Here is a 20,805-nt window from a genome sequence, read left to right as displayed (position 1 = left end):
TGTTGATCAATTATTATATCATTTACCAACAGGGACTTAGAAGAGAGAGACCTAATGTTTAATAGACCACATTTAACTGTTTTAGTCTGTGGTGCAGTTGAAGGTGCTATATTATTTTTTCTTTTTGAATTTTTATGCTTAAATAGATTTTTGCTGGTTATTGGTAGTCTGGGAGCAGGCACCGTCTCTACGGGGATGGGGTAATGAGGGGATGGCAGGGGGAGAGAAGCTGCAGAGAGGTGTGTAAGACTACAACTCTGCTTCCTGGTCCCAACCCTGGATAGTCACGGTTTGGAGGATTTAAGAAAATTGGCCAGATTTCTAGAAATGAGAGCTGCTCCATCCAAAGTGGGATGGATGCCGTCTCTCCTAACAAGACCAGGTTTTCCCCAGAAGCTTTGCCAATTATGAAGCCCACCTCATTTTTTGGACACCACTCAGACAGCCAGCAATTCAAGGAGAACATGCGGCTAAACATGTCACTGCATGGCAGTGACATGTGCATGACATGGTGCATGGCGATGATGTCACAGACAAGCAGACTGAATCAAGTAACGTTTAACATTAAATTTTAAAACGATATTAGATCGATCTATGTCATCCAGAAGGCTAACTTGTAGGGGTGTCGGAAAAAATTTATTCATGTCCGAATCGTGATTCTTATTTATTACGATTTTGAATCGATCCAAAATGTCCAAGAATCGATTTTTAAAAAGCATTTTTTTAAACATTTTCTTGGAGAGTCCGGCATGCTTCAAACACTCGTGAGCTGTAGCTTAGCATGGTGGACGAAGAGCTAATTCAGCCAGCCACCGTCTTTGCTGTTAATGTTTGGGCGCATTTTGGATTTTATTATTTGCTGCGTAAGAAGGAGCTTGACATGACTTATGCCGTGTGCAAAATCTGCAAAATGAAAGTCAAGTACTTCGGAAACACTTCAAATCCGCAAGCCCACATGCTTCGCCATCACCTGGAGCTAAAAGAAGCAGAGCAGCAGTCTCTGCCAACTACTGACCAGTGCTTCACTAAACTGCCAGCCAACTCGGGAACGAGCAAAGCAGATAAGTAAATTTACAACTAGAATCACTTGATTAACCTTGTAAAGCTGCATTTTCTTAAACATAAACATTTTTTAAGTGATATAACTATTTCTCAGAGCTCTTTGAATCGAAAATCGATTCTGAATCGAATCGTCACCCCAAGAATCGGAATCGAATTGAATCGTGAGCTGTTGAACGATTCACATCCCTACTAACTTGCCAAGCACAGATCGATGTAGGTGGATCATAGGAATAGAAATCGATACATCGATGTGGTAGATGAATCGTTACATTCCTACTGTCTTCACATCCATGAATTTTGGTAGTTCCCGCTTCGCCGCCAAGAGGCTGGCAGCCATTGTTAGGTACTATACACACCAAAATTACAGCTCATTTAAATGAAGAGAGCATATTTACCTGGGGGAATTCCATAACAAATAGCTTACCTTTTAACAGTATCTGTAGGAGTAAGCGTGTGTGTGTGCATGAGGTTTTGAAAATACCAGAGGTTATCTTTGGTCTTATGGAGGTTAGACACTAACGTCTGTAAGATGTCTAATGGGCCTTTCACACTGAAATTGTCAGAAACGTCAAAAATTGGTCTAAAAAGCATTATTTTCAATGAGACGCATTGCTTTTTAGAGGCGTCAGAAGCGTCACGTCAAAAGCTGAGCTAAAGAGACACTTCTGACGGGAGTGCGCATTGCCACTTGTCGGGAGGGTGACGCGGTCAAAGTTCAACCCAGTCCAACTGTCGACGCTCTGAGCTGTGACGTAGCTTTGCGCTGTCCAATAGGAACGAGGTGTTGGGCCAAAACACGGAAGACTAGTGGCAGAAACCACTGATCTGGACAAAACAGAAACGTGTCACAGGACTGCTCATTTATAGAGCAGTTTTCTGAAGAAAAATCCTTGGAAATGTTTTGTTGTTGTTGTTTATAACCTCAGAATTTCTGATTACTGTTAAAAAAGTTGTAATTAAAATAGCTAAATAAATCAATAAATGGTTCTTTAGAAACCTTTTATCTGTAAATTAAAACCACCTGTTATTTCACATTAGGTAATTTCTTGTTTAACATAAGGAACCTCTGACATTTGTTTTTAGACAAAATAACATGGAAATTTGTACATTTTTTTTTAAGTCTGGTAGATTATTTATATCTCATTTCCACCAGAAAAACAGACACTGTAAATAAATACAAATGTTTATTATAAATGCAACAGGAAATAATTTAACAATGACTGCAGTGTGATTGTAAAGTAGGATTTCTGTGACATAAAACTCATGATGAATTTTTTTATAATCATTTCACCTTGTAATTTCGCCAAAATATGTAATTGCCTTTAATGTTGTTATCAGGACAGAGTCATTTGTAAAATATGAATTTGAGCGCAATAGGTGGAGAGCTTCTACCTGTGCAAATGTCTTTTGACTTTGATTCGTGGACATTTTTAATGATCTTTTCATTTATTGTTAAAATATAAAATGAAACAGCTTTTTAAAAAATAATAAAATAGTTGCTGTTGAAAGGGCCTTTTATTTAGAAGCAATTGATGTTCTGCTGGATTCTCAGGACCAGATGAAGGTCTTTTCTGCAGCTTTGAACTCTGGTGATGTTGCTGAAGAGCAGAGATGTTTTCTTTCGACTGGACTTCGTGGTGTTCAGCTCATCAATGGAAGTTTGGTTGTCTGCACAGCAAATGTTCCTGATTGGGACAAACAGAAATATTTCTTTAAATATGAAGAAACACTAAACAGTTTATATATTTAAAAAAAGAAAAAAAGAAAAACGGAAAAAAATGCCCGAAAAAAAAAAAGTATTTAAAGTTGAGCTTTTGCGGTCTCCAAGCTGTAGCTTTATTTGGTAAAAATAAAAAAAGACCGAACCATTTACAAATTAAAGCATTCACTCAGATCAACTGTGCTAAAAGGCTAAGCTAACGTTAGCTGATCAATAAACCTTCACAGCAGTGCAGTAAACGTCACGTTTTACTTTTGTTTTATTCTCACCTCAATAAAGCTGCAGAACTAAACTCCGTTGGGCAAACTGGGACTTTGCATATATCCAAAAAGTGGGAGATTTCGGACTGAGTGGGTTTGCTCCGTCCCCCGGACTGCCTGCCTCGGTGTGCCCATGGATGATGCCTGAAGGCCGACTTCTCCATGTGGGTCAGCTCGCTGTCGCAGTTCGATCGATATCCCACCAAGTCATCAGTCCTCCCTCAGTCTGCGCCACTCCGAAAAGTAGCTGAAAAAAGCTTCTCCCAGCAGGGTGATGAGAGAATCATTCTACTGCTGTTTTTTTAAAGCTCTTTTGTGGTTCAGGTGACGCAAATTCAAGATGGCGATCGCTGAACTTTTTTCAGGTTGTGGAAACAGCCAGAGTGTGATGTAGCAATCTCCGCCCCCTTGCCACTTCCAAAGCGAAGCGTCTGACGTCACGATGCATTGGAAAAGCATCCGATGGATTGGAAAGGGTTGAAGCATCGTGCCTAAGCATTCAATGTGAAAGTCCCGTTATAAATCACTTAAAATGTGTTATCTGGTTTCAGAAACAGTGTTGTTAGATTTGAAGTGTTTGTGTATGTGTATGTATCTGATATCTGTTGTCATTGTCCTATGGAATGGAAATTAGCATTACAACTTGTCAACTTCTTTGCTCTCCACATGCCTAGGGATGGTATCGAAAACTCGTTCCTGTTAAGAATCGATAAGAAATTATTCGCCCTCCCAACGTCAAGAGTCTTTTTGCTTAATGATTCCTTTATCAGCTCTTCAGTTCATATTACGCCAGAGTGGCCATTGTTTTTGAGGGTGTGTATTGGGAAAATGATAATTTCTCCACATTGATTGCTTGAAGCAGCACTGCAACCCGCAAATTCTCTGCTTTTCAGAAGCAGCAGGTTTGCAATTTCTTCATTAACCCCCCTTGAGGCCATTTAAAGATGTCAATCGTGAGTCACTTTTGTGCTGACTGAAGTCACTAACTGGGACTCTTGTCTTGTTGCGGGCAAGAAATGAGAATCGTCTTTCGTTTCACACTGGAGTTGTATTCATTCCTCATTAACTTTTCGTGGGGCAGCACACGCGATGGTTCTCTGGTGTGAGCTGCACCCGCTTCGCCAGTTCGTTAACCGAATCAGTGATGAAAGTTTTCCTGAAAACTTTCCGGAAAGCAGTCTGTCCTGTGCATCTCCATCTCTGTTTGGTTTCCATCTGCCTCCAAACATGACAGGCACAAACTCCAACGAACTGTCAGGTCTGCAGAAAAAGATTACTGGAGCCAACCTGCCCTCCATCCAGGACTTATACTGGTTCAGGACCAGGAAGCGAGCTGGTAACATCTCTGCAGACCCCTCACATTCTGGACACTCACTGTTTAAACTCCTCCCCTATGTTCAATGTTACAGAGCTCTGTACGTCAAAAGAGCAAGACACAGGACCAGTTTCTTTCCACAGGCTATCATACTGATGAACAACCTAACCTACCAAAAAACTCACTAATTCATATACCTCATGTGCAGTTTAACTTCAGTCTGTCTGTCTCAAACATCATTTTCTTTTTCTCTTATTGCACATTTCATTTGCACATTTTATTACTGTGAATTATTCAGTGTGTATATTTATACGTGCGTACAGAGAGAGTGCAGCTCAAACCGAATCAAATTCCTTTTTTTCTGTGGATACTTGGCGAATAAAAGCTATCCTGATTCTGATTCAACCAAAGGAACTTACTTAACTCTTAGGAGCATGTTCTGGGGAATGTTCCCGCTGTGACTATAAATATTGCCTTGAAGACCGACTCGCCAAATACATTCCATGTACCGAGACCCTGCTTTGCGCCAGTTGGATGTTTTTTTTTTTGTTTTCTTTTTTAGCCATGGTTGTTGAGACCACTATATGTGTAGGATTGCTGAGCTGAAACATTTTTGTCTTTGCATGTTTTATATTTCTTTCTTGTGCTTTGTTTTATTTTGTTATTTTATTAATGGGAGTACTACCAAAGCAGATGTTCACCCCTCCACTGAGTCTGGTCTGCTTAAGGTTTCTTTCTGTATTCAGAAAACCCCAAAGGGAGTTTTTCCTTACCACTGTTGTCAATGTGCTTGCTCAGGGAATAGTAAGACCACATTGCTGCGACTTCTGCTGGGATTTGGTGCTGTCTATATAAATTGAATTGTGATAGTTAAAATAACAAAATGCATGTGGACATGACCACACATTTTAAAGCCCATTTTTGTAATATATTGTAAATTACTGAGTGTTATGGTCAGTTAGAAAAGGTTAGCGCCAGTGCTCCTTTTACAGGGTTCACAAATGGTTGCCAGCAAGATGGTTGACCAGCTAATTGATTAGCCAGTTCTTTGCTTGTCCTTTAAACTTATGAACGATTTGGTTTCAGGGCAGGCAAACCACCTCAGGGGCTCCATCTTGACGTGATGAAGGGAGACAAACTGATAGAGGTAACGAAAGCTTGGTTTTTCAGATAATTTGTTGTTGTACATTGGTAATTAACTGAATTATTAAAATGTGGAAACAACCAGTATTGTATGAGATTGAAAAGCCTCACACTGACTTTTGACCTTCTGTTCACTGTTGTTCACTGTTCCATTGTAATAAAATATTTATCCCTGTATGATGCTCAGCTGACTTTGCGTAAAGTGGCTGAGGGTCAGCCGGTCTACACAGATATAGGCTGTGATGAAGTGTCAGCAGTCCCAAACATTTTGGCTCATTGGCTGTGATACATTAATCGTCAGTGGCTTGTAGGCGCATCAGCTCTGCTGTGTTTACATTTCAAATGTTGCTGATGTGTTTGGGTTGTATTGGTGCAATGCATATCTGACAAATTGGGTATGCCAGACTTACGCCACCTGTCAAAAAAGTGTTGATAAGAAAGAGTTCATTGTTTTTCACATCACATAACGGTGATCTAATGATCAAAAACACCCAGTGTGGAGGTCCTTTTGAAAGTTGAATTGCATCAGATACGAGTCTAGCAGTCCATTTCATTGTGTTACACAGTGGAATTTTCCATGACTGTACGGCTTCAAACGGTGCAACAGCAGAATGTGCTCTGAGAATTTAGCTTTTCAGTGGAAGTAACACTGCCTTGTTATGACTCAGAGTTACAAACACGCATTTATGAACATTTAATCATATGTTAACCTGTATAATAATAATAATTTTTATTATGTTCGTTTGTATAACATTGATATCTCCTCCTACAGAAGCTGATCATAGATGAAAAGAGGTTCTACCTGTTTGGGAGGAACCCAGACTGGTGTGACTTTACCATTGACCATCAGTCGTGTTCACGGGTCCACGCTGCCCTTGTCTACCACAAACACCTGAAAAGGCTGTTCCTCATAGATCTTAACAGCAGTAAGTTGGAAAACAGAAATACAGTACATTTGTTTGATGTCAATACTAATCTTATTGTGCGTTTACACATAGGCAAGATGCGTTCCGAATGTCATATTTGTGTCATTCTTGGCACATTCCTGACATTCTTAACGTGGCTTAATGCGTCTGAATTGGTGTGTGATATTCGTGAGTGTTGTGGAGCATGTTTTTGCTGTCAAAAAATCTTCCACGAATGTCACACACCACCCTCATTTTGCCTCATGTCGTGGAGGTCGCAACTGAGCGTGTTGATCCGTCTTGATTAGTGGTGATCCTTAATAGAGAGTGACAGCATTCTTCTCTGACATGCGCACAATTAAACCCTACTGCACCGCATTCAGTTTCATTGCTGCAGTATGCTGAAGGAGGACAGAGACGCCAAGTCGGCTAAATGTTTTGTTCCAGTGCTCCTCAGTGCGCTCCTGCAGGTGTTCCACCTGCTGCATGTGCCCAATGTTTGGGAAAACAAGCGAGATGAGAACCACGTGGAGTCAGACATCTGGCTGTCTGTCTCCTCCTCCTCTCTGCGCCACTCCATGGCACAGAGCCCAACTAAACATGCAGTCACAAAGTTCTTCTGTGGAGCAAACTGGAGCGATCTTAATTGTTCAGCAGCTGATGGATGAATATGGGTGTGTGGGTGGAGACAATTCACTTCATTCACAACGTGACAGAACTTAACGATGTGCTGTTACACGCAATAGCACGTAACAGCGCACAACAATGCGTAAACGTATTCTTGACCGTGCATAATGGTTCCTGATAATTCTCCAGCAACACATGCATTAATCGTAACGCGTGGTAACATGTTGCAGCAGTTCCTGAGGACACCTGACGCCTCTGCCCCGAATAATCACATTCGTGATAAGCAGCCAAGAATGTATAATTCGTGGCATTCGTGACTTGTCGTCGTTATGTGTAAACGCACCTTTAGTAAGCGACTTGCCCAGATGTAATCGCTCAAAACTGTTTCTTCATCATTAGTTGTGTTTATGTGGATAATAATAGTCTGATATTAACCCCAATTAAGACAGTTTGGATCAGATACTGACTGTCATGTAAATACAGGGATGAGAGTTATCCATGGATCCGTGGATTTCCGACTTTTTCTGGATTGTTGGGCCATTTCTGAGATCGGCATAAATCTGTTGTGGAAAAATTGGTGGGAGATGCAGCGGGGCCAGCTGTGCTTGTTAAACCTTTCCTCATATGCACGGGAACCAGAATAGCATTGCTGAAACTGCAAGCTAAAACATGCGATGTCATTGGTTACTTTTTGTCCAATGGCGAACTTTCAGAGGTGGATGTGGACGGGACAAAGGCTCTGTGAATTCATCTGTGAGGTTGAGCTCCCTGGTAAAGCCCTCTGTACGTTATGTTCAGATTTCATCAACAAAACCTTGGAAGAACATGGCAAGACAAACATGTCACCAAAGTTGATATTAAATGGACTAATCTGCCTTGGCCCAGAGCGCGGAAGAGACGCAGCGAGCCCCAGAGCCCACTCCACTTGCACCGGTCAGAGACCAAACATCCAGCGCTGAGGTCCGTGCCCAATAATTCTATTCATGCAATTAAAATGTTTTTTACAATCATTGAAATTTTTAAGTGGTGCAGTTACTGTGCACGTACTGAAGTGAAGTTCAGGGCTGCAAAACCAGAATCTGTATACAGATTTTAGTCAAAATTTGTTTCCATGTTCTGTTTATTTCGTCATATAAAACTGCCAACTTAAAAATATATATATTTTATGGCTTTATTTTGACATGAAACGCGCTTTTTCTCAAAACGTGACCCCGTGGAGAAAAACAAACAAACCCTTCTTCATCTTCTGTGCCATATACATAATAGCAGCCAGCATCCTTATTATTGCATTGCTGCCACCTTCTGCATCAGTCCGTTATAGCAGGACTAAATCCCTCTATGAGTCAGTGTCTTTCAAGTATTTAAAAAGCCATCACTTCCCCCTCTCACTTGACCTTATGACTAAAATACTTCCTACAGAAACTTAATTCAAGCCTTACAATTCATTTTCTTCAGTTTTTACTCTTTATTAGATAAACCGTTCAAAAATGGTGAGATATATTTTGCCTGCATGCCAAAATTGACCCACATCAGTTTTGTTTTCATTTTGGTGAATTTCATAGACTGTGGTACAGCTGGTGCACAGGATGTGTGATTTTTAATGTTACTATGCTGTATGTGCCCGTGGGGTTTTCCTGATGACTGGCATAAGTAGTTGGGGTACAAACTCACATGGTGTGATTTAGGAATTTATTATGGGGCAGTAATTTGTAAGCATACATTTTACATGTAAATATTAATAAAGTCACAGTTAATAAATTCACAGTTTTATACCACAAATCTTGTTGTTTTGATACATTTTAATCTCGTAAAATGATTTACACATACTTGCTTGAAGTTCCAGTATATTTCAGAGCTCATTGCAGGTTAAGGAACGACACTGAAAGAATAGTTTTGGCAAGTTCAGTGATATCTGTCCAATGCTATGGCATTTGTAGTAAGTGCATATGCTATAGCACTAGGCAGGTATCACTGAAAGAAGGTCTACACAGACAACAGTCAGGTTTCCACATACCCCAACATACAAAAAATATAAAATGGAAATTCATGAAATTAGGTGTCTATAGTGGCCCCGAAATGGCTCTAAAATGCCCAAAACCCATGAGCTGCACCCTGGGCCCCAACCAGGAGCACTGCCCATGGACCCCGCTGGGGGCCTACAGTGGCCTCCAGGCTCCTGCCCATTTTTAGTGTTTTTTTTTTTCCCTTTCTCCATTCTCGTCCCTGTGAACAGAATTATCTAATTGCTTTAATAGTGAAGCAGAGAATAGAATATTTACAGAGCAGTCTTTCAAATGGTGATACAAGTGGCAAATTCTGCACAAATACGCATTAGACATTACTCTTCTGAAAAAGCAGACAGGCCACTTGAATTTTCAGTATGCGGCTAGGTGGGAGTCTGACGTCCTCAACTGGTCATTGTAAACGGAAACGTTTTCAAGAACAAAAAAATAATGGTATTGATCGATTACCATTACTTAAAATAAACTGTTCTATTCTGAAAAAAAAAAAAAAAATTCTAGTTTTGTTTTCGTTCCTAGCCAAATACTAAAAGTTTCTGGTTTTCCTTTTGGTTCCAGTTCATAGCCTTGAATCAGAGTAAGAAATAATCTAATACAGACATGGATAATATTCTGGTTTTACTCTGATTATTGAAGTGCATTGTAGACATGCTTTACTCAGACTATGATGTCCTGTTGTAGTTTTAACAGGTTTTTTCTCAGCATACTGGGGGCATGTAATGCAGCTATTAGTCACTTACCAGACAATGGCCTGTGGCATGTAAATGGGAATATGAATGTAATATTTTTTAAAAGTCATCTAAACACTATAATCGAAAAAGGATTTTATTTGGTATAAGGTCACTAATTTAATTATTGCTGTTGACGTAAATATAAAGTTCAGTGTTTGTTCCACAAACCAAGCTTGTCATCATTATTTTCTTCTTCACGGTGTTGTTCCAGCAGGACTTTAAAATTTTACAGTTGGGATGTACCTACCTGAAGGTGTTGTGTGATACAGTAGGATATGTTTGGAATTTGTATACTTCATTGTGTGGGACTGATTAGAGCCATTCTTCCATGTTTGAAGCAGCATGATGCTGTAACTATAAATTTTATCTTCACTATTAGTATTTTTTCATATCTCAGTGTTATTTTTAAATTTGTGTAAAATTTTACTTCTCGATGACTTGTGGCATTGCATTAAAATTCAGTTACGTTTGAGTTGGGATTGAGCAGTGTTGGGCACGTTACTTTAAAAAGTAATTAGTTGAAGTTACTAATTACTTCTCTCAAAATGTAACTGCGTTACAGCATTATGAAAGTAACTACTTACTAGGGAAAGTAACTATTGCATTGCTTTTTAAAAAAAAAATGTTAATATCTCACTGAGTTTGGATCCCCCTTAATGAACTTTAGATTCAATTGTATGTTAGATTATTTCTAATAAAACTGAATATTAAACATGTTTACTGAATTAAATGGACACTTAATAGAATAAATTATTAACTGAAAACATTATACACTAATCTACAATATTTTAATGTTACTGTGGGAGAATGTGAGACAAGTCACCTATAAAATGTAATATATTATTAGATTAGATTATATAGAGCTGTATCGTAAATATTAACATTACTATGTTTATATACAGTGCATCCAGAAAGTACTCGCACTTTTCCACATTTTTTAAAAATGGTTCAGCCTTATTCCAAAATGGATGAAATTAATTTTTCCATCAAAATTCTACACACAGTACCCCACAATGACAGTGTGAAAAGTTTTTAGATTTTTGCAAAGATATTAGAAATAGAAAAATTAAGAAATCTCAAGTACATAATCTGGTGTTAGTTTTTGCCAGTCACATCACATTTTTGAGATATGAAAACATATTTCTCATCAAGCTTTGAAACAAAAGCTGCACTTTCGCACACCTTTTCGGCTCCATAAATTATAGTACGGCTCTTGTTCACATTTTGCAAACCTGGTTTAAGTCAATCAGGCCTGTGTGATAGAGTGGCCAAACGGAAGGCACTCCTGAGTAAAAGGCACGTGGCACCCCACCTGGAGTTTGCCCAGAGGTACCTGAAGGACTCTCAGACCATGAGAAACAAAATTCTCTGGTCTGATGAGACAAAGGTTGAACTCTTTGGTGTGAATGCCAGGCGCTATGTTTGGAGGAAACCAGGTGCTGCTCATCACCTAGCGAATACCATCCCTACAGTGAAGCATGGTGGTGGTAGCATCATGCTGTGGGGATGTTTTTCAGTGGCAGGAACTGGGAAACTAATCAGGATTTACGGAAAGATGAATACAGCCATGTTCAGAGATATCCTGGATGAAAACCTGTTCCAGAGCACTCTTGACCTCAGACTGGGGCAACAGTTCATCTTTCAGCAGGACAACAACTCTAAGCACACAGCCAAGCTGTCAAAGGAGTGGCTTCATGACAACTCTGTGAGATGTTCTTGACTAGCCCAGACCTGAATCCGATTGAACATCTCTGGAGAGATCTGAAAATGGCTGTGCACCAATGCTCGCCATCCAACCTGATGAAGCTTGAGAGATGCTGCAAAGAGGAATGGGAAAAACTTCCCGAAGATAGGTGTGCCAAGATTGTGGCATTGAGCAAAGGGTTTGAATACTTGCATACATGTGATTTCTTAGTTTTTTATTTTTAATAAATTTACAAAAAAAAAAAAAAAACCCTTTATTGTGTTGTCATTATGGGGTGTTGTGAGTAGAAATTTGAGGGAAAAAATTAATTTACTCCATTTTGGAATAAGGGTGTAACATAACATAATGTGGAAAGAGTGACGCGCTGTGAATAGTTTCTGCATGCATCGTAGTAGAAAAATCAAACAATATAGATATTTTTATAATTTATCATGTCTGTTGCACTTCAACATGCCACAACTGTCCATCAAACAAATCTAAAATTGTCTGTAATATCTGTAGTTTGTTTAAAAACACTAATGCTGTGTGTGTCTCTGTCGTTTGTGTGTGAGCAAATATGTGTGTTTGTATTTGTGCGTCAACTCCTGCCCACCTCTGCTTTTGGTTGGCTTACCATGAAATTTTACTCTTCCTTTGCCAGTCACAATCACTTATACAGTTGCCCACTCCCCTCACACACACACACACACACACACACACACACACACACACACACACACACACACACACACACACACACACACACACACACACACACACACACACACACACACACCCCCCAAAGAAATGGAAAAAAAAAACAACTTTGCACCTCCAGCTGCTGAGAGTCTGCAGATCAAAACGGCTTCAGTGAACTTAATTATAGTAACATGCCGCATTTTATTGTCAGTAACCATAACAGCATTGTAACGATGGAAACAATAATTTGTTGGATTACTCGTTACTGATAAAAATTATCCACTTAATAGTGGTGTTTAGTTTAACGGCATTATTCCCATCAGTGGGATTGAGTTGTTTTGTCCAGAGATGCAAACCTCACTGAGCTGCAGTCATCACTAGTCAGACATGTCATTTGAGTTTGGAAGCAGAGCAGCTTTATTACAGCCTGAATAAGCTGAAGTCTTCTTCCTCTCTTTGTCTGTCCAGCTTGGCTGTTAATACATGTATGGTTCCATCCCTAATAACTTCTCTGTCTCCGGGCGGAATGCGACTTTGAAAGAAGTATGTGGTTTGTGAAGAGGGCTGTGCCACATGAAAAAGTGTGAAGTATCTCTGCTATTGCTGTCACGCGAATCAAAAAAATTAATTACAGGTAAATGGTAAATGGACTGCATCTACGTATATAGCGCTTTTCCATCTGCATCAGATGCTCAAAGCGCTTTACAATTATGGCTCACAATCACCCATTCAGGCAAATACAATTACACACCGATGTCAGGCTTTGCGATTAATTAATCTAAATTAATCGTGTATCTTTTTTTTTGACAGTATCACCCCTGAATTTGCAAAACACACACAGGCTCTCAGAAACACAAAAACAATGAAAAAAATGACTCTTAAAAACACTTATGGAAATATTAGAGTGTATAAAAATAAACTGTACAGTCTATGAACTTTACAAACATGGGGCCTCATGAACATACTGTGCATGTTTTATTGCTACACAATGTTTTGTTAAAATGTTATCAGTTCATTAAGGTGATGCTGTGTGTGTATAGCAATTTTCACTTTGCATATCAAGGATGTTTTGTAATTTTTGGAATACAGCTACTCCTGTGCTATGGAGAAAGTGTGTGTGTGTGTTTTGGGGGTGGTGTTTGTTTAATAATTTAAGGTAAAATTAGAGAATTGGAGGGGGCTGCATTATTTCTTTAACATATGTCACAGTGGTGTTAAACAAGCTGTGCCTTAAATTCATCTTAAATCAGGAGAATATCTTTGAAAACATTTACAGAATTGTGGGACTTTGGAAATGTTGAACAGTAAATATCACACACATGAAAATATAAAAGACATTAAAACGGATTTGGCCTAAAATGTCCCCATTAATACTTATCTTATTGGATCCAAGACTATCTTTTAAAATCTGCCCACTGAACATGAAAATCTGGATGAAACAATCAGTCAATCAATCAGTTTTTTTATATAGCGCCAAATCACAACAAACACTTGCCCCAAGGCGCTTTATATTGTAAGGCAAGGCCATACAATAATTATGTAAAACCCCAACGGTCAAAACGACCCCCTGTGAGCAAGCACTTGGCTACAGTGGGAAGGAAAAACTCCCTTTTAACAGGAAGAAACCTCCAGCAGAACCAGGCTCAGGGAGGGGCAGTCTTCTGCTGGGACTGGTTGGGGCTGAGGGAGAGAACCAGGAAAAAGACATGCTGTGGAGGGGAGCAGAGATCGATCACTAATGATTAAATGCAGAGTGGTGCATACAGAGCAAAAAGAGAAAAAAACAGTGCATCATGGGAACCCCCCCAGCAGTCTACGTCTATAGCAGCATAACTAAGGGATGGTTCAGGGTCACCTGATCCAGCCCTAACTATAAGCTTTAGCAAAAAGGAAAGTTTTAAGCCTAATCTTAAAAGTAGAGAGGGTGTCTGTCTCCCTGATCTGAATTGGGAGCTGGTTCCACAGGAGAGGAGCCTGAAAGCTGAAGGCTCTGCCTCCCATTCTACTCTTACAAACCCTAGGAACTACAAGTAAGCCTGCAGTCTGAGAGCGAAGCGCTCTATTGGGGTGATATGGTACTACGAGGTCCCTAAGATAAGATGGGACCTGATTATTCAAAACCTTATAAGTAAGAAGAAGAATTTTAAATTCTATTCTAGAATTAACAGGAAGCCAATGAAGAGAGGCCAATATGGGTGAGATATGCTCTCTCCTTGTAGTCCCCGTCAGTACTCTAGCTGCAGCATTTTGAATTAACTGAAGGCTTTTTAGGGAACTTTTAGGACAACCTGATAATAATGAATTACAATAGTCCAGCCTAGAGGAAATAAATGCATGAATTAGTTTTTCAGCATCACTCTGAGACAAGACCTTTCTGATTTTAGAGATATTGCGTAAATGCAAAAAAGCAGTCCTACATATTTGTTTAATATGCGCTTTGAATGACATATCCTGATCAAAAATGACTCCAAGATTTCTCACAGTCTTACTAGAGGTCAGGGTAATGCCATCCAGAGTAAGGATCTGGTTAGACACCATGTTTCTAAGATAAGATTTGTGGGGCCAAGTACAATAACTTCAGTTTTATCTGAGTTTAAAAGCAGGAAATTAGAGGTCATCCATGTCTTTATGTCTGTAAGACAATCCTGCAGTTTAGCTAATTGGTGTGTGTCCTCTGGCTTCATGGATAGATAAAGCTGGGTATCATCTGCGTAACGATGAAAATTTAAGCAATACCGTCTAATAATACTGCCTAAGGGAAGCATGTATAAAGTGAATAAAATTGGTCCTAGCACAGAACCTTGTGGAACTCCATAATTAACTTTAGTCTGTGAAGAAGATTCCCCATTTACATGAACAAATTGTAATCTATTAGACAAATATGATTCAAACCACCGCAGCGCAGTGCCTTTAATACCTATGGCATGCTCTAATCTCTGTAATAAAATTTTATGGTCAACAGTATCAAAAGCAGCACTGAGGTCTAACAGAACAAGCACAGAGATGAGTCCACTGTCCGAGGCCATAAGAAGATCATTTGTAACCTTCACTAATGCTGTTTCTGTACTATGATGAATTCTAAAACCTGACTGAAACTCTTCAAATAGACCATTCCTCTGCAGATGATCAGTTAGCTGTTTTACAACTACCCTTTCAAGAATTTTTGAGAGAAAAGGAAGGTTGGAGATTGGCCTATAATTAGCTAAGATAGCTGGGTCAAGTGATGGCTTTTTAAGTAATGGTTTAATTACTGCCACCTTAAAAGCCTGTGGTACATAGCCAACTAACAAAGATAGATTGATCATATTTAAGATCGAAGCATTAAATAATGGTAGGGCTTCCTTGAGCAGCCTGGTAGGAATGGGGTCTAATAAACATGTTGATGGTTTGGATGAAGTAACTAATGAAAATAACTCAGACAGAACAATCGGAGAGAAAGAGTCTAACCAAATACCGGCATCACTGAAAGCAGCCAAAGATAACGATATGTCTTTGGGATGGTTATGAGTAATTTTTTCTCTAATAGTTAAAATTTTGTTAGCAAAGAAAGTCATGAAGTCATTACTAGTTAAAGTTAATAAAATACTCAGCTCAATAGAGCTCTGACTCTTTGTCAGCCTGGTTACAGTGCTGAAAAGAAACCTGGGGTTGTTCTTATTTTCTTCAATTAGTGATGAGTAGAAAGATGTCCTAGCTTTACGGAGGGCTTTTTTATAGAGCAACAGACTCTTTTTCCAGGCTAAGTGAAGATCTTCTAAATTAGTGAGACGCCATTTCCTCTCCAACTTACGGGTTATCTGCTTTAAGCTACGAGTTTGTGAGTTATACCACGGAGTCAGACACTTCTGATTTAAAGCTCTCTTTTTCAGAGGAGCTACAGCATCCAAAGTTGTCTTCAATGAGGATGTAAAACTATTGACGAGATACTCTATCTCCCTTACAGAGTTTAGGTAGCTACTCTGCACTGTGTTGGTATATGGCATTAGAGAACATAAAGAAGGAATCATATCCTTAAACCTAGTTACAGCGCTTTCTGAAAGACTTCTAGTGTAATGAAACTTATTCCCCACTGCTGGTAGTCCATCAGAGTAAATGTAAATGTTATTAAGAAATGATCAGACAGAAGGGAGTTTTCAGGGAATACTGTTAAGTCTTCTATTTCCATACCATAAGTCAGAACAAGATCTAAGATATGATTAAAGTGGTGGGTGGACTCATTTACTTTTTGAGCAAAGCCAATAGAGTCTAATAATAGATTAAATGCAGTGTTGAGGCTGTCATTCTCAGCATCTGTGTGGATGTTAAAATCGCCCACTATAATTATCTTATCTGAGCTAAGCACTAAGTCAGACAAAAGGTCTGAAAATTCACAGAGAAACTCACAGTAACGACCAGGTGGACGATAGATAATAACAAATAAAACTGTTTTTTGGGACTTCCAATTTGGATGGACAAGACTAAGAGACAAGCTTTCAAATGAATTAAAGCTCTGTCTGGGTTTTTGATTAATTAATAAGCTGGAATGGAAGATTGCTGCTAATCCTCCGCCCCCGCCCGTGCTACGAGCATTCTGACAGTTAGTGTGACTCGGGGGTGTTGACTCATTTAAACTAACATATTCATCCTGCTGTAACCAGGTTTCTGTTAGGCAGAATAAATCAATATGTTGATCAATTATTATATCATTTACCAACAGGGACTTAGAAGAGAGAGACCTAATGTTTAATAGACCACATTTAACTGTTTTAGTCTGTGGTGCAGTTGAAGGTGCTATATTATTTTTTCTTTTTGAATTTTTATGCTTAAATAGATTTTTGCTGGTTATTGGTGGTCTGGGAGCAGGCACCGTCTCTACGGGGATGGGGTAATGAGGGGATGGCAGGGGGAGAGAAGCTGCAGAGAGGTGTGTAAGACTACAACTCTGCTTCCTGGTCCCAACCCTGGATAGTCACGGTTTGGAGGATTTAAGAAAATTGGCCAGATTTCTAGAAATGAGAGCTGCTCCATCCAAAGTGGGATGGATGCCGTCTCTCCTAACAAGACCAGGTTTTCCCCAGAAGCTTTGCCAATTATCTATGAAGCCCACCTCATTTTTTGGACACCACTCAGACAGCCAGCAATTCAAGGAGAACATGCGGCTAAACATGTCACTCCCGGTCCGATTGGGGAGGGGCCCAGAGAAAACTACAGAGTCCGACATTGTTTTTGCAAAGTTACACACCGATTTAATGTTAATTTTAGTGACCTCCGATTGGCGTAACCGGGTGTCATTACTGCCGACGTGAATTACAATCTTACCAAATTTACGCTTAGCCTTAGCCAGCAGTTTCAAATTTCCTTCAATGTCGCCTGCTCTGGCCCCCGGAAGACAATTGACTATGGTTGCTGGTGTCGCTAACTTCACATTTCTCAAAACAGAGTCGCCAATAACCAGAGTTTGATCCTCGGCGGGTGTGTCGTCGAGTGGGGAAAAACGGTTAGAGATGTGAACGGGTTGGCGGTGTACACGGGGCTTCTGTTTAGGGCTACGCTTCCTCCTCACAGTCACCCAGTCGGCCTGCTTTCCCGGCTGCTCGGGATCTGCCAAGGGGGAACTAACGGCGGCTAAGCTACCTTGGTCCGCACTGACTACAGGGGCCTGGCTAGCTGTAGAATTTTCCACGGTGCGGAGCCGAGTCTCCAATTCGCCCAGCCTGGCCTCCAAAGCTACGAATAAGCTACACTTATTACAAGTACCGTTACTGCTAAAGGAGGCCGAGGAATAACTAAACATTTCACACCCAGAGCAGAAAAGTGCAGGAGAGACAGGAGAAGCCGCCATGCTAAACCGGCTAAGAGCTAGTAGCTGCGCTAAGCTAGCGGATTCCTAAAAACACACAAAGTGAATAATGTGTAAATAATTTAGAGGTGATTCAGCAGAAGGAGTGCTTTAGTTAAGGCACGTAAAGATTACACTGGGAAACAAATCGTAATCTAGATAACTAGATCAATCTAACTGCGCAGATTAAACAGCTAACAGATACAGAAAAACACCGCTGTGCTCCGGAACAGGAAGTGATACAATACCGCAGTGAGAGCCAACCACCAGTAGAGGCAAGCAAGCCCCACGGATCAAACATTTTTGAACTGTTTTAAATGTGTAAGAGCTCCACGTGGCTGTTACTTATTGATTAAGTCTAAACTGAGATATAACAATGACATATATTAATGCAAGTTGCTTGGTATGAAAAGTATTTAACATGTATTTCACCTACATGTCGCTGAGCATCTTTTATTCCTCACATAGGAGAACAGCATGAAGCTAATCCCTACACTGTGGATGAGCTGATAGCATTATGTTTCCTTGGCACTACTTATACAAAAAAAAAAAACCCTTAAAAAAAGGTCCATGTACATCCAAACCAGTTATTGCTCTCAAAAACACTATTTGCAGACCAAGTCAGTGACGTCAAAACAAAAAGGATCAAAATGTGATTAATCAAAATTTTAAATTAAAGCTTTGTAGTTGCTGTAATTAATTAATCTAACTTAACGTGTTATTTTAACAACCATAATCCCACCTTATGTAAACCTCTGGCCATTTGATTGTCACCTTTGTAGCACATGGTACTTTCCTTGGACGGATCCGTCTGGAGCCACACAAGCCACAGCAAGTTCCCATAGATTCTACTTTATCTTTCGGAGCTTCAACACGGACCTACACCATCAGAGAGAAACCACAAACACAAAGCACCACTGGCACAGGAGAAAGTAAAACGGGAGACGATGAAGAGCTGAAAGGACTGCTTGGGCTTCCAGAAGAGGACACTGAGTTAGAGGTACTTTTGAAAACACATTTTGGACCTTGTTTTGGGAAGAAATGTGTAACACAAATGATACTTATTTGTGTTTATACTTGCAGATTAATATATAGACTAGCGTGTTGCCCGTGGGGATCCGCGGGCTCTAGGTTGGGTAGTGTTTATAAAATAGTTGACATTTTTCAAGGGTGGTAATAAATTAAGCAAAGCTTGTATAATGAGTTGGAATAGTATGTGAGTCCAGAATGTTTTTAGAACCTTAGACCTCAACAATTTTTTGAAGAAGAATGCAACTGTTTCATTATTTCCTGTTATGTAATTTTTTAAATGTTAATTTATTGTCTTAATGTATTTATAAGTTGTTTATGTTATCATATTAGACTGATTAGAAATTGGAAATGTTTACACCTACAGGCAAATGTGAGAAAAAGTTGGCAAATGGTCTTTCTTTGTCAATTTGAGTGTGCTGATTCCAAATCTGCTATTTGTCAAACTGTATCTGTCCTCTGGTGACCTTGAGAGTTCATCGAACTTTGTACCGGTTGACCCCACTAGAAATCCCAGTTATGAATGAGCATGAATTATCAATCTAAGCTCATTCAGAATCCACAAAATGACTACAAAATTGTCCCATTTTCTAGATTTGAATATTTTATTCTAATTACCAACTTTCCAGGATGTACTTGATCTGTGGTGACCTTGAGAGGTCATTGACTTTAATATGTGGTTGCGACAGTAAAATATTTTTTATTATCAAAATGTTTAAATATCACACAATTTTAGTATCACACAATCTATCTACCCCTATTTGACCCGTGGTGACCTTGAGAGGTCATCCAACTGAATTTTATGTAGCAGTTGACTACATTACATGAATCTATTTCAAAATGACCAAATACTTGCACAAAAACAATAAAGTTTATCAGTTTGAACATTAAATATCTTGTGTTTGTGGTGTACTCAATTGAAAATAGGTTGAAGAGGATTAGAAAATCATTGTATTCTGTTTTTATTTACATTTTACACAACGTCCCAACTTCACTGGAATTGGGGTTGTACAGTTAATCCACAATTATTACAAGTTGAACGTAATAATGTCACACATCAGAATTAAAACAACCATACATATACGTACATTTGATTGTTTATGTACCAGCTATGCAGTAAATAGCTGGTGTGTATATCATACACACCAACTATGTAACGCACAAACTAATAACAAAGCCTTAATACTAGTGTACGTATTTACATATGAAGAGTACTGGAGGGAATTATTCACAGTACTTCAGCAAAATGAAAGTCATAGACCCATATTGACTAGGTCATTTCTCATTTCTACTGTTGTGAAAGACTTTAGTGTAGCTATGAAGTGATATTCAAAGGCCCTTCTGAACTAGGCTATTTCTTAGCTACTCAGTGAAAGCAGTTACCACACATTACCATGTACATTTTGGAAAATGTTTAGAGCAGTTGATCCCTCATGATGTGCCTACAATAGCAGCAGAGTCCATGGGGATTTTCCAGAAGTGAAATTGGGTCAAAAATGGCAAGGTCACTATTGGCCTTATGCTGCACAGGGAACTAAATGTCTGTGATTATTTTGCAGCTTACTACAAAGTCCGTGCATTGACAAACAAACAAATATTACAATTTAGGACAGGACAAACACTTTTAATGTTCTGTTTAATAGTTTGATGTTCCAAAGCAGTGCAGTCACAAAAGGTCATTGACCTCTTCTTAAAGATCATGTGCAGAATGACATTTCAGTGATTGGTTTGTGAAATACCTAAGTATATAAATAAAATAAACTTCTAGAAAAGTCCATTGCGCAAGGATTC

The 20,805-nt window shown here is 39.3% G+C and overlaps 1 protein-coding gene across 1 annotated transcript in view; it reads left to right on the top strand.

Annotated features, from left to right (window-relative positions):
• The window catches only part of ppp1r8b (protein phosphatase 1, regulatory subunit 8b), a 43,069-nt gene that overhangs the window by 7,716 nt on the left and 14,548 nt on the right, over positions 1-20,805 (top strand). The window contains exons 2-4 of the mRNA XM_034174050.1: positions 5,444-5,504; positions 6,273-6,426; positions 18,768-18,985. Coding sequence (XP_034029941.1) covers positions 5,444-5,504; positions 6,273-6,426; positions 18,768-18,985 — 433 coding nt within the window. The remainder of the gene's footprint in view (positions 1-5,443; positions 5,505-6,272; positions 6,427-18,767; positions 18,986-20,805) is intronic.

This window comes from Thalassophryne amazonica, chromosome 7, assembly GCF_902500255.1.
Source record: "Thalassophryne amazonica chromosome 7, fThaAma1.1, whole genome shotgun sequence".
Lineage (NCBI taxonomy): Eukaryota > Metazoa > Chordata > Actinopteri > Batrachoidiformes > Batrachoididae > Thalassophryne > Thalassophryne amazonica.
The sequence above is the reverse complement of the archived record's forward strand: the minus strand, read 5'-3'. Positions and strand labels throughout refer to the sequence as shown.